The 15129-nt window shown below is 32.5% G+C and overlaps 1 protein-coding gene across 4 annotated transcripts in view; it reads left to right on the plus strand.

Annotated features, from left to right (window-relative positions):
- AKT3 (AKT serine/threonine kinase 3) overlaps positions 1-15129 on the plus strand; it is a 392608-nt gene that overhangs the window by 303508 nt on the left and 73971 nt on the right. For all 4 annotated transcript variants that reach the window (XM_057550146.1, XM_057550151.1, XM_057550143.1 and 1 more), the window contains 2 exons: positions 2285-2499; positions 9042-9129. In XM_057550146.1, coding sequence (XP_057406129.1) covers positions 2285-2499; positions 9042-9129 — 303 coding nt within the window. The remainder of the gene's footprint in view (positions 1-2284; positions 2500-9041; positions 9130-15129) is intronic.

The following is a 15129-nucleotide window of genomic DNA, read 5'->3' on the forward strand; positions in this document are numbered from 1 at the left end:
TTGCTTATTTCTCTTCAAAAATAAAACCGTTTTTTTATGTACTCACTTTCCCTTCTGGCTGCAAACCAGGTATTTAAACAAAAATAAAGGATTGCCAGTTTTGCCAGCTGGGGATGAGAACCCGGCTGGTGAAATGTGGGTTCGGGAGGCAGTTAATCCAGCTTTTATGCTTTTTATGGTTTTATGAAAAAAGAGGTTAAAAGCCACATTTGGCTCTTTATTGTATGTACCACTGTTTTGTTGCTGTTGTAGGAATGCAGTAAAAGGTTACTTATATTTTAAAAATTTTGTTATTAGGTAAAATCTTGCATCTATTAGATAAAGGCCTACAAACAGTACATTCTACTAATTGGATGTGGGAGACATTCAAAAGTCACTGGTATTTAAAAATTATATATACAGCATTTCCTTTAAGTACACAAGTAGAATTCCTTCCTCTTCAAGTTGTTTCTTGTTTTCTATATGTTCTCACATTACTCATTTCAAACAAGTAGAAATTTTAAATATTTTTGGCTAAAGATGGAAACTAGAATTTATTGTTTTCCCCAAAAACATCTTGCTTAGTTTGTTATTTACAAAAGGGTTTTGGAAAAATGTAGGAACTGGACTTATGTTTATATATTGCCAATGTAGTTTCTAGTTGTCTTTAGCCACAAAACAATGATAAAATTGAATTAATACTAGGGATGTAATGTACAATATGATAAATATGGTTAACATGCTGTACGTTACATATGAAAGTTGTTAAGAGAGTAAACCCTAAGAGTTCTCATCACAAGGAAAAAATTTTTTTCTAATTCTTTAATTCTGTTTCTATATGAGATGATAGATGTTCATTAAACTTATTGTAGTAAACATTTCATGATGTATGTAAGTTAAATCATTATGCTGTACACCTTAAACTTATACAATGCTGTATATCAGGTATCAAGCTGTATGTCAATTATGTCTTGGTAAAACTGGAAGAAAAAAAAATCTTTTCATAGCATTTGAAAACACTACTAAATAGATCTTTAGGTAACGTAGTTTTTTTCTTAAAATTACATTCTCCACCTTTAAATACCCTGTCTACCGAAGTGCCTTTCATAGTATTTATAGTAATCATAGTGTAGCTGTCAAAAATATTATGTGCATTTTACGAAATTATTAGTTAAATGTTAAATAAAAGTCACATAGACGTAATCTTCAACAACATACTTAACTCTAAGAAAGTTTAGAACATGAGTACTACTTTGTTCTGTATCAAAATCTCTCTAATGTCATCAATTATAAGATTTTTTTTGATTGATTTATTTCATGGATATGGTTTTCTTGATCTGTTTATCCCAAAGCTAAGAGGATCAGATAAAGTAAGCTTTAAGATTATTCAAATATAGTATCTTAAAATAAAATATTGAAAGATCCAAATAGATAAAGAAAATTCCGTTGGATGAGGAACATACGCAGTAGAAAGGTAAATCAAATTTTACCTTTCTGGGACAAATGGCATGTCATCATGTTTCAGTTTGAACAGGTTGCTCTAACATAGCCTAACTTATACTTGCATATTGTTTCTTACTAAATTTATTTTACATGTAATGTGTTTGGGGAAATAAATTTAAGGTCATATACCCTACAAATATTGAGTCCATAATTTTTATTGTTTGTGTTTAATAGAAATTGTTGTGAGGTACTTAAACTTTGGATACCAAAGGTTATTACAACCCAAACAGCAAATCTTTATATTCACTCTGTTGCTTAAATATTTCCTGAAAGAGTTTAAACATGTAGGGGCCTCCAAAAGTTTTTATATTTATTCTCATGGTTGTCATGCCCTGGACTCTTCTCTAGTACATTGCATTTGTTTACTCCTATCTTTCACTGTTTGATTTGTAGTAGTTGGTTCTTCTCAGTGCAAGAATGTGGTAGACACATTCTGTTCTCTATAATCAGCACAGTTTAGCTCTAAGTTGTTACTTAAAGTCCATGTTAGTGGAACCAGAATGAAAAATTAAGTAGACCTAAGTGAAAATATGCAAATAGTTTTCATTTGATCCTTAGGGCACTCATATATTCATTTACTTAGAATCTGTTGCAATACCTTTTTTGGTACCCAGTCATTTCTGGATATATATTGAACATTTCACGTATTTGGTGTGATTTATATCTTTTGTAGGATGCTTCATAATTTAAATGTCAAGATCTCAGAATAGCCTACCTAGGTTATGTAAAAATCTTATGTTTTATAAATAATGCTTTAAAAGCTAACATGTAAAAATTGATCTTTTACTGGTTTCACTTTTAGGTGTTAGAAGATAATGACTATGGCCGAGCCGTGGATTGGTGGGGCCTTGGGGTTGTCATGTATGAAATGATGTGCGGGAGATTACCTTTCTATAACCAGGATCATGAGAAACTTTTTGAACTAATTCTAATGGAAGACATTAAATTTCCTCGAACACTCTCTTCAGATGCAAAATCATTGCTTTCAGGGCTCTTGATAAAGGATCCAAATAAACGGTAAGCCGCAAATAACACACAGTGAGTTACTGATGAATGTGGTTAGGAATTGCGATGTGGAAATTAATTCAAATATAACTAACTCCAAGAAGCAATGTATTTGGTGTAGACATCTTCCCACTGAGACACTGACTTATTTTTAACTGCATAATATAGAACATTTAAAAAATTTCCTCAACTCTTTCCTAACTTGGAAATTTTATACAAATTTTACCACATAAAGATTTTGAGAGTTTTATGAACAAACAGTTTCTTAATTGCCATGGTGCTTGCTATTGTGGGGATAGGAGGATCCCTTTTTTCCTTTCAGTCTCTGGGCTTTATATTTCTGCTGATTTACATTATAAAACAGATAGAACTGTCTGTGTACTCTCCTCCCACATGTATGTATGTTAACATATCTAACTACATTTTTTGTTTGTCTTTGAAGATAATTCTTTTCCACGCATGGCTGAAAGGGCTAATGGCAAAAATGTCTTTGCATACTTTGTATTTCTATTTTTGTAGCTACAGCTATGACCTGAAGAATCCTACAGCTCTTTGCTTAATGAGCTATAGTATTCATTGTTCAGGTTTATATATTTATTTACACATACATTTGATAAGTCATACATGAAATGACTATTAATTTTAAAATGTCCCTTAATATATGTGCTTGTATATACATGTGTATATTCTTTGTTCCAGTAGATATATATGCATATCAGTATGTCTCTGAAAATCTCTTAGACCTTAAGCGTCTTAAGGGTAGGCCATTTCATATATTGTTTAATCTTTTGTAACACCTCACATAATTTTTGTTAATGTTCTGTTTATGGTTGATGCTCAGTATGTATTTGTTGACAGACTGAATTAATGAGTGAAGGAATAAATGAATTTTAAATTGTGGGCTTTGTCTACCTTAGAGATGGTTTCCATCGCATACTTCTAGCTTTTAAATTTGTGAGGAGCATGATTTTACCTTCAGCAGAAATAAGCAAACATAATAAAAGAGCTACCATCTTTTTGCTTTGTGAAGAACCATTCAAACATGTTTCATAATTCTAGTAACTGAAAGCTTACCTTATATTTATAAAGTGATTTTTTGTTCTTTGTCAGGGCATTTGCACATCTCTTGTTTCCCTTGCTTTTTAGTAGCCTGTGGAGTAGGTAGGATAGATATTATTCTCATTTCCATTTGATTGAGGAGAAAATGAGGCCCAGGGAGGGTTAAGTGATTTATCCTAGTTCTCACAGAAGATTCGTGTAGAACAAGAATAGAAATCAAGTTTATGTGTGCCTATTTGATATTTCTCTTGTATCTTCTTTACAGTGCACTGTTTTCTTAGTTGAGGTTTTAAAATGTATTCCATTTGATGTGATTGTTTCACAACTATTGTAACAAGTGGTACTTGGCAATAGATAATCTTTATATAGAGCTAGGATTTCAATTTTATCTAGTTGAGTTTTGGATCTTAGATTTGCCTTAGATTTCAAGGGCAGTGAATTTTTAACCCATCTTTTTCTGACTCCTGGTTTTCATGTCTATGTCTCATTCATTTTTTTATTGTCATTTCCCACCCTCCACCCACACCCCACCCCCTGGGGATAGCACGTAGTAGGTACTTAATAATTGTTGAATACACGTGAGGTAAATTTCTACGATGTTAGTGGCCTGGTATGTAGGACAACTCTTAAAGTTTTGTCTACCCAGAAGTTGATATTGTCTAAAGAGAAGATGTGGTATTTTTAACTATCTGGTATTTCCTTTTAAGGTAGATATGTCAAGCCCCTCCACTGCTACATTAAAATATTGGGAATGCAAGCATGAATAAGATGGATAATCTCTGCTCTAGTTGTTCATAGAATAATGTGGGGCACAAAACATATATTCACAGATGCTCAGGTTAAACTACATACAAATACTTTTGAAATTATTAGCTGTTAAGGGGATTGGAACACTTGAGCTGGTTCATGAAGGAGTTGGAATTTGCAGTGGCTTTCATGAAGAGAATTTTACATGTAAATAACAGCTAGAATTGCAAATGAACATGGCATTTGAGAAGTTCAGCAACTGGAGTGTAGAATATGAGTTGGGTAACATTGGCAGATGAAGCCAATATGTTAGATTGTAAGGACCTTATCTTTCTTAGAAAATATTTAATCTTTATTCAGAAGGGGATGAGAAGCCACTGAATTATTAAAAGTAAGGGCTGGTGTAATCAGGTCTGTGTTATGAAAAGGTAACTCAGGAAGCTTTGTCATGGATAGATTAGAACAGTGAAGGGCCAGGGGCAGGTAGGCAGAGTAATTAAGAATACATATGGAATTGTCCAGATAAGACATGGAGTCCTTCCTAAAGCAGTTGTAAAGAGTGCTAAATAGAACTTTGTGAATGATTAAATAGAAATGGTGAGGAAGGGGAAGGAGTCAGGATGCCTCTGAGGTTTCCAACTTGGATGACTAGTTTGGAGAATGGAGTTATCATTAACAGAGAAGGAGTACAGGCAAAGGAGGAGGCTTGATGAGGTGGATGTTGATATTAGTTTTGCTACACCGAGTCTGAGGTTTCTATAGAAAACCTAGACGTCAAGCAGGCAGCTGAAAATAGTACCAGTGCTTAATAGAAACACAATAACTGATTTTCTCTGGGTATATGTCCAAGAGTGGGATTGCTGGGTCATATGGTAGTTCTATTTTTAGTTTTTTAAGGAACCTCCATACTGTTCTCCATAGTGGCTGTACCAGTTTACATTCCCACCAGCAGTGTAAGAGGATTCCCTTTTCTCCACCTCCTCTCCAGCATTTATTGTTTGTAGATTTTTTGATGATGGCCATTCTGACTGGTGTGAGGTGATACCTCATCATAGTTTTGATTTGCATTTCTCTAATAATTAGTCATGTTGAGCATCTTTTCATGTGTTTGTTGGCCATCTGTATGTCTTCTTTAGAGAAATATCTATTTAGGTCTTCTGCCCATTTTTTCATTGGGTTGTTTGTTTTTTTGATACTGAGCTGCATGAGCTGTTTGTATATTTTGGAGATTAATCCTTTGTCCGTTGCTTCATTTGCAAATATTTTCTCCCATTCTGAGGGTTGTCTTTTCGTTTTGCTTATGGTTTCCTTTGCTGTGCAAAAGATTTTAAGTTTCATTAGGTCCCATTTGTTTATTTTTGTTTTTATTTTCATTACTCTAGGAGGTGGGTCAGAAAAGATCTTGCTGCAATTTATGTCAAGGAGTGTTCTGCCTATGTTTTCCTCTAAGAGTTTTATACTGTCCGTCCTGACATTTAGGTCTTTAATGCATTTTGAGTTTATTTTTGTGTATGGTGTTAGGGAGTGTTCTAATTTCATTCTTTCACATGTAGCTGTCCAGTTTTCCCAGCAAAGATGAACTTATTTGCAAAGCAGAAATAAAGACACAGATTTGGTATCCACAAACTTATGGATACCAAGGGCGCAAGGATGGGGTGGGATGAATTGGGAGATTGGGATTGACATATATACACTACTATGTATAAAAGAGATAACTAATGTGAACCTACTGTATAGCACAGGGAACTCTATTCAATGCTTTGTGTGACCTAAATGGGAAGGAAATCTAAAAAAAGGGGACATATGTGTACGTATAACTGATTCACTTTGCTGTACAGAAGAAACTAACACAACATTGTAAAGCAACTATACTCCAATAAAAATTAATTTAAAAAAAAGAAACACAAAACTGAATATTTGGATTTGGGATCTGTAGATACCTAGGAGGTAGCTGGAGCCATGAGAATAGTGAAAAGAGTAGAATATAAAAAGAAGGTGGCCTAGGACATAGTCTTGGGAAATGTCAAAATTTAAGAGGTAGAAAGAAGAGAAAGAGCCAACAAAGGACCCTGAAAAGTCTTTGGAAATGTAATCAAAGATAGCACTATAGTATACCTCTTTATTATTCCTATTCAACTATTTTAAATACTGCCTGAATTTCTCTGATACTCTTTACCGAATTGCTATCAGTTCTATCAAAGAGTCAGCTCTCATCTTGCTTTCATTTCTTATTCTTCATTACTTTATGATTATTCTATTAGTATCTCCTTTAGCCTCCTATGCAAATTTTGTAGGAAAAGCATGACCTCATGTTGCATTCAATAACACAAGGAAAATGTGAATTAGATGTTGTTTCTCGTTATGAAGAATCCATAGTAGCTGAGGATTTTAGTTTGGCTTTCTGATATGGAAATTTGGTATTCTTAGACAAAAATATCTTAATGTAAATCATATTTTGATATAATTTTGACGTTTTAAATTGTATATTAGGGAGTCATTGATGTTGAAATTTTTGACAGTTTCACACTTTGAAGAAGCTTGTGTTAAAGAATCTTACCAACTTCTAAAATGGCAGCCTAAGATTATATTCTTAGTCTTTGTATTGCATTCATGGCCGATACTTTAATTTTATATGTATTTGATAAATATAGATTAAATGCTGGCTATGTCCAATGCCAAACTATTGCTAGAGAATTGAGGGACGACATAAAAATGAAAAACTGAAGCTGAATTAAAACCTTTTAATTACAAAAATGATTACGGTTCTCCATTCCAACTCCTACCTCATCCATCATCTCATATATATAATTAAGATTGAAAACAGTATTGAGATAAACAATAACATAAATGTACGAAAATACAATGAACTTCTGATTTTTCTTGTGCATACTACTTTAATGCATACTTTGAAATGTTGAATAATTCTTTTCAGAAGCCTGTGTTTTGATGTTTCTGCTTTTCTGGCTCCCTAAGCACAAGCTTTGAAACGCTTTTTGGATAATCCAATACGAACTCTCCCCTCCAAAGAATTTGCATTCTACCAGGAGAGAGACATATACAACTTGAAATAGAATGAAAAAGAGTGAGGCCAGGGAGTCAAGTGCCGAGTGTTAACTAAATATAGATTTGCCAGTCTGAAAGTTGCAAATATGCATGTAACTATTATGATCTGATCCAATCTAAAAGTTCCATATCAGGAGTGTAGTTTATTCTGTATGAATCTTGAGATAGGAGACCTAGATAGTGGGAACTATAGGATCATCACTACAGATATTCAGATATCAGCTAATTGTTTTGTTTTCCATTCTGACAATGTGTCAGAGGATCCTGGATTCTTCCCAGTCATGTATTTCTTATACCTAATAATAACCAGAATTCATTAAAATTGTATAATTGTTTGTTTTCTATGACCTATTTGCGTTTCTTCCTACTCAGTGTTGTGTTGGGAGTTGAAATGTACCAGCTTAGAATAACCAATCGTTAAATTTAAAAAATTTTGTGAGCTGGTTGTTGAATACAGTCATTATTAAAAATTAAATTATATAAGCTTACAGTTAAATCAGGAACATTAAAATCACGGGTAAAAAATACTCAAAACTCATCACTCTTTAATAATGTTGTTAAATTTTACTCTTATCTATGCTTTTGAGGTTCCTTATCTATTTTGCTTATATATTTTGAGGTTAGAAATACTATATAATGTTTTACTTCCACACATCTTGTATCAGTAAAAATAATAATATATATAAAATGCATTATATTGTATATGCATAATTTCCCTCAGAGAGCTTATTGTTAAGCATTTACCAGCACACATCATTCCTAACGATGAGTAAAATCAAATAAAACTTGCTGTATCAAATTCAGATTTAAATAGATTTCCTTTCTTTTCCTCTTTTCTTTCCCTGTCCTTTCTTTTTTTCTCTTTTTCCTCTTTCCCTCCCACCTTACTTCCTTCTCTGTTTTTTCTGTTTCTCTCATCCTTTCTTCATAGTGACTAGTAGGCACTATATGAAACTGAGAAAGCTAGAAAGCACCTGAATTTCAGATTGTGTCAGGTATCAGTTGAATAACAGTACCTTCAAAGATGGGGTGGGAGTATTTTTAAATTTTTAATTTATATTGAAACTTGCATAGCATATTACATTGCAGTGATATTTCATAGATTAAATTTATCATTTCTGTGAAAATTCATTTGAGATATGAAAATAGTCCATGAGTTTCTGTCTGTTAGCAATGCTCTCCAAATTGTTTTTTCTAAGTAATTATCTAGTCTTTTCAGAATTTATGTTAACAAGGGTGCATTTTGACTAAAGTCGTTCTAAAATAAATTTGGTTTATAGAATTGACAATAGCTACCATTTATTGTGCTAGGTACTCAATGTTATTTCTAATCCTTGCAATAATCCACCAGGCTGGTATTATTAATCCCAGTATACAGATGAGAAAACTGAGATTAAGCAACTTTTTTATTGTCATATACCTCATAAATTTCCAAGCCGGTTGCCTGTTTGAGGTTTGTCTCCAAAGCCTATGCTCTTTTCAAATACCATACTGTCCTGAGGCTAGTTCTTATTAATAGCATATTAGGAAAATTAGATCTTACAACAAAAGCTTTTTATTTTTATGGCTATTTATCACAAGAACTATTTACACATAGAAAATTACATTTCACAAAAACTTTGTAGTTATGCATTCAGCTTACATAAACGTTTTATACTCATTTAATTTTATTTCTGTCCTCACAGCCTTGGTGGAGGACCAGATGATGCAAAAGAAATTATGAGACACAGTTTCTTTTCTGGAGTAAACTGGCAAGATGTGTATGATAAAAAGGTAGGTTATCTTCATGGCATAGTGTTTATATATTTTGGTTAAAATGAATTTACAGCAAAAAAATTTTTAAGTGAATAAAAGTTAATGATGTAATTATATTTTTCATTTTTACTCAGTCATTTAATTGAATATAGGACTTCTTAGCACAAAATTTTCTTGATAGTTTTGACTCCCAAAATGCATTTTGAAATTTTATTCAATGTGATCAAACAATTTTCCTTTTTTATCACAATAATTTGTTAGTTTGCTTCTCATCATTTCCTTAATTCATAAAAAATAAAGGCACCAATGTTATGTTATTCTTCAGGAAAACTAACTAGCAAAACAATCATAATTTTAAAACTTTGTCTCTATGCCTTTCATTTTAAAGTGAACTCTTCATATTTATTTATACAATTTCTTATTTTAAAAGGAATTTAAAGCAATTTAGTTTTAATATTTAACAAAGTAATAAATGTATTTGTCTTCTTTGGAACATCTCTGTTATTTGAAACAGAACTTAAAGACCCAGAGAATGGATGCTACAAATTATATGATTTTATTTTTACTGTAATCTGCTTAGTACTTGTTTTTAATACTGCAGTGTTTACTTAAGTTTAGGAACAGGAAATTATTGTGTTTGTTCTATCTTTAAAATTTTTTTAATTTTATTTTTACTACTTCAGATATTGTTAGTATAGACACTGATTTTTATATTTTGATTTTCAAATGCTCATATAAAAATTTTACTATGAAATTTTTATGTAGTTCAGCATTTGCTTAGAATTTTTATCTAGTCATTTTGTGTAGTTAGTCCTTCCATTTCAATTTATTCCAGGTTTCCATATTTTTCTCTAAAACATATGTCAGTCAACATTTATGTAGTGTCTATTTTGTGCCAAATATTCTTCTCTATTAATTCCTAAAGATAGAATGATATCATATGAGTTATGAGGAAGTGAGACAAGTACTTCATTTTTGTATTATGTTACAGTAATAGGGAGTATGGTGATTTTGTAAGCATTTCCTGTAACTAGGTGTTTAAAATAGTTGCACCATGTTACGATACCTCTACTCAAACTTCACTTCAATTAAACTTACATCTCTTCAGCTCGGTGCTTTGTGACCACCTAGAGGGGTGGGATAGGGAGGGTGGGAGGGAGATGCAAGAGAGAGGAGATATGGGGATATATGTGTATGTAGAGCTGATTCACTTTGTTATAGAGCAGAAACTAGCACACCATTGTGAAGTAATTATGCTCCAATAAAGATGTTAAAAAAAAAAAACACTTCTGAGTTTCTACCATGTATAAAGCACTGAGGTAAGTATTGGATCCTTCTCAAATCTTATGAGAAGCTTGTGACCATTCTTAAGTTTCCTCAGTGTTAATTAACTTCATGTAGACAGGTACACATCCACTTTATAACACTGATGATATTCTTTATGAGTTGCATCCATATATAGCCCCTAATGCACTATGTACTGTTTATCATGTCAGTGCAATATAAAAGAACCTGAAATTGGGAGACTGGGATTGACATATATACACTAATATGTATAAAATAGATAACTAATAAGAACCTGCTGTATAAAAAAATAAATAAAATTAAATTAAAAGAAAAAGAACCTGAAAAAGAAATCTGAAAAGTATCAAGATCTTGGCATGTCTCCTAGAAATAATATATGGTCAGAGGTTTTCTTTGGCAGACAAAGTTATAAGCCACAACTAAATATTCCTTTGATATACCCTGTCCAAGGAGGATTCGACCACAACCACCAACAACAAAATATGACAGAAAGAAAAATTTCTTTAAGAGACAAATGTGGAGCACCAGTATGACACTGCTAACCTTAAAGAAGGGGCAAAACATGGACTTTCTTCAGTCCTATTCAGAGAGTAAGATATGCTACAAAGATTTCGTCATCAGCATGCAGCTTTTCATGTTAAATTGTAGTTTGGCATCACCTAGAGAACGCTCTGAGAACCCACTTAGCACACAGTGAAGAAGCAAGGCTTATCCTGTCACTGTTCCACTGGGCTCAGCATGCCCAGAGCGAAGGTACTATTAAGATGTCTACCCAGGCAGCTCCCTTGTGGTGAATGGAACTGGAGAAGCCAGCAAGTAGGGTAGGAGAAGGAGCTGCCAAAGCACAGCTTTGGATGATATGTGTGAAGAAATGAGTTTAAATTGTTAGTATGTTGATAAAAATAGTTGCTACTTAATTTGAGCAAAGATGTTAACTATCTTGCATAAAGAAGCACAACCACAAAAATCACAAAGTTTCTACACTCATTTACGCCTGCTACAGGTTTACTCTGGGGGTGTGGGTAGTATACTGGGTGTCAGATAAGGTACTAATGTTTTCAGCCATCTTCACACACCTGAAGAAGAACAGCGTCATAGCAGCATGCTTAAATTTTGAGACTCCTTCTAAAAGGATGTGAAAATACGATTGGTTTTATTTGGGTTTGTATTGTATCACTAACAAAGAAGGAATTAATTATAGGAATGCTAATGCCAGTAGCTATTTTAATGAATTCATTTGTAATTCTAGTGTTTTCAAACGTTTTTAAGGAGTCCTATGTCTTTAAAACATGTAACTTATTCATAAAAGGTTAATTCATCTCTAAGATCAGGTATTTTTTATTACAGTTTTACTAATGTGCTTTGGGACATTTATGACTTTTATAGATTTATTACATGATTATTGGCCATTTTTCTATATATTGTGGCAAACCTAGAGATGAAGGCACATGTAAAGATCCTGGTATCTTTAGGGGAAAGCTAAATCTCTTCCTAGGCAAAGTTAAAAGTGAATTAATCTTAATGACAAGTATCATGATGTACCACTCTAAAGAACTTGATACTGGAAGGTGGAAATACTCATCCTGGATCTGCTTCTTCCCTCTTGTGTGGAAATGGACAAGTTGTTTTACTCCCACATAAAATTATGATCTTTGAAGTATCTTCAAGCTTTAGGATTCTCTGGTAGGATATTTTATAATATGAATTTACCTAGTTAAATTTCTATATAAGATTTATACTCAGTTTGTCAGCGTCTACAAAAAAGTCTGCTGGGATTTTCTGTGAGATTATGTTCAATTTATAGAAAAATTTGGGAAGAATTGGCATTTGAACATGCTATACGTCTCCATTTATTTAGGTCTTCTTTAATTACTCTCAGTAATATTTCATAATTTTCAGTGTTTAGTTCTTACCCATATTTTGTTAAATTTATCCATAAGTATTTCATGTCTTCTGATGTGGATGGTATTTTTAAATTTCATTTCCATATTGTTTGCTACCAGTAGAAATAGGATTGATTTTTGTATATTGACCTTGTATGCTACAAGCTATTAGTTTTAGTAGCTTTTTTTGTACGTGACTTAGGGTTATCTAAATAGGAGATCATATCTTCTATAAATAAAAAGTTTTACTCCATTTTCAATCTGCACGTATTTTATTTATTTCTTTTGCCTTATTATATTGGGTAGGACCTTTCTACAAAGTGGAATAGAAATGATGAGAGTTGACATCCTGGCTTTGTTTCTAATCTTAGGGAGAAAACATTTTTTACCATTAAATATGACGTTAATCACATCTAGCACTGAAACCTTCATTACTAAACGTCATTCTCCAGTAAAAAGAACCAAGGTTATTTGGAGAAGTAGTTGATCCCACAGCTGGGATGGGGAAAATGAAAGAAGAGCCCAAGGAATTCTGTGGTACCAGAAAATAAAAAAACAAAGGTAGATGGAAAAAGGTGCATGTTTGTAGGACACAGGAGCCAACCTTAAATAATTCCCAGTGGTGAAAGCTGGAACAATTTCAGTAGCAAAACAAATATTGTATATGACCAAAAATATAAGATACATATCCATGAGTCTATACTGCAGAAATTAATGATTGAACAAATAGATAAAATATTGAGAAGAGACATGTCTTCATTATAGGTGAATTCCAGTTAATAAATGTAGAAGGAATCAGGGAAATAGAAAATTACCATTAAAACACCAGAATAAAAATTGCTGTATGCAAGATTCACCAATGAATGTTAAAATTAGTGGGCAAAAGTTTAAGAAGGAGGGTATTTGCATAGTGTCAACGTATCTTTCCCCCAGATACTTATTTACAAAGATTAAAGGAGTAATTTTACAGTAAAAAGCCCTGGCAAACAGTCTTAAACCAAGTGATCAAGATTAATATCACCAGTAATAAGACACTGAAATCATTATAACCCATGATATGATGCCCTGAGAAGGCTGTATCACTTTTGTACTATTTTTCCTCAAAATGCATAACCTCAGTATAATCATGAGAAAACCTAAGAAACCCTCAAAAGTGTCAGCTTCATGAAAGGCAAGGAATGATTGTGGAACTTTCACAGATTGGAAGAGACTAAGGTGGCATGATGACTAAATGCAATGTGGGATTCTAGATTGGATTTTGGAATAGAAAAGGGCCATAAGTGGAAAAACTGGTGAAATCTAAATAAATTTGGTAGTTAATACTTTTGTACCAATTTAATTTATTAGTTTTGATAACTGTACTATGCTATGTATTAGCATCAGGGGAAGGTGTGTAAAGGGTATATGGGAACTATTTGTACTATTTTTCTAAGTCTTTTCTAAGCCTAAAATTATTTCAGTATAACAAGTTATAAAACTTTGATCTAAGTGTAGGGTTTTTAATACCTCCTTTATTGGGTTGGGGAAGTTCCTTCTATTCCTAGTATGGTAACAGTTTTTATCATGAATAAGTGTTGAATTTTATAAAAAGTTTTTTGCATCTATTGCGATGATCATATGGTTTTTCTCCTTTATATTCTGTTAAAATGGTGAATTGTATTGATTGTTTTTCTAATGTTAAATGAACCTTCTATTCCTGGGGGAAAATCTGCTTACTTATGACATTATCCTTATTATGTATTGCTAGATTTGATGCAATGTGTTTTTTAAAGGGTTCTTTGCATGCTTAAATCATTCATGATACTGAGGCGTCATCTTCTTTTCTTAGAATGTCTTTGTATGGTTTTCATTTCAGGATCATGTTTACCTTTTTAAAATGAGGTGAGAAGTATGCCGTCCTCTTCAATTGTACGGAATTGTTTCTGTAGAATTTATATTAAATGTTCCTTAAATCTTTGGTAGAATTTACCAGTAAAGCCCCTTGGGCCTAGAGTTTTCTCATTGTTGGGAGGTTTGTTAACTATGAACTTAATTCTTGAATAGTTAAGGGACTATTCTGGTTATTCTTGAATAGTTAAGGGACTATTCTGGTTATCTGTTTTTTCTTGATTGAGTTTTGGAATTTTATGGCTTTCAAGGAATTTGTCATCTAAGTTTGCTAATTTATTGGCTTAAAAATGTTTGCAATATTCTCTTTATATCTTTATAGTGTTTGTTGTATATGTAGTGATGACTTCTTTTATTCCTGATATTGGTATATTGTTTTTCTGTGTTCAAAGTCATTAATTCTCATCTTTATTCTGCTTCTTTTGAGTTGATGTTGCTTTTCTTTCTCTATCTTCTTTAGGAGAAAGCTAAGATTATTGGCTTGAGACCTTTCTCTTTTTTCTGACATAAGCACTTAATGCTGTGTTTCTATCTAAGGACAGTTAGCCATGCTTTGCGAATTTTGATATTGTTGTCTTTTCATTTCAAAATATTTTTAGTTCTTCTTGTGATTCCTTCTTAACTCAGGGATTATTCAGGAGAGTGTTGTTCACAATTTCCAAATATATGGATTTTTCAGACATCTTTCTGTTATTGATTCCTACTTATCTATGGTTGGAAAACATATTTCATATGATATTAAGCCTTTAAAATTTATTGAGATTTGTTTTATGGTCGATAAAATGGTTTATCTTGGTGTATGTTTCATACACACTTGAAAAAAATGTGTATTCTACTTATATTGCATAAGATATTCTACCAGTATCCATTAGGTCAAGATGATTGACAGTGTTGTTTATGTCCCCTATATTATTATTGATTTTATGTCTACTTGTTCTATCAG

The sequence above is a fragment of the Balaenoptera acutorostrata genome, chromosome 1, assembly GCF_949987535.1.
Source record: "Balaenoptera acutorostrata chromosome 1, mBalAcu1.1, whole genome shotgun sequence".
Classification (NCBI taxonomy): Eukaryota; Metazoa; Chordata; class Mammalia; order Artiodactyla; family Balaenopteridae; genus Balaenoptera; species Balaenoptera acutorostrata.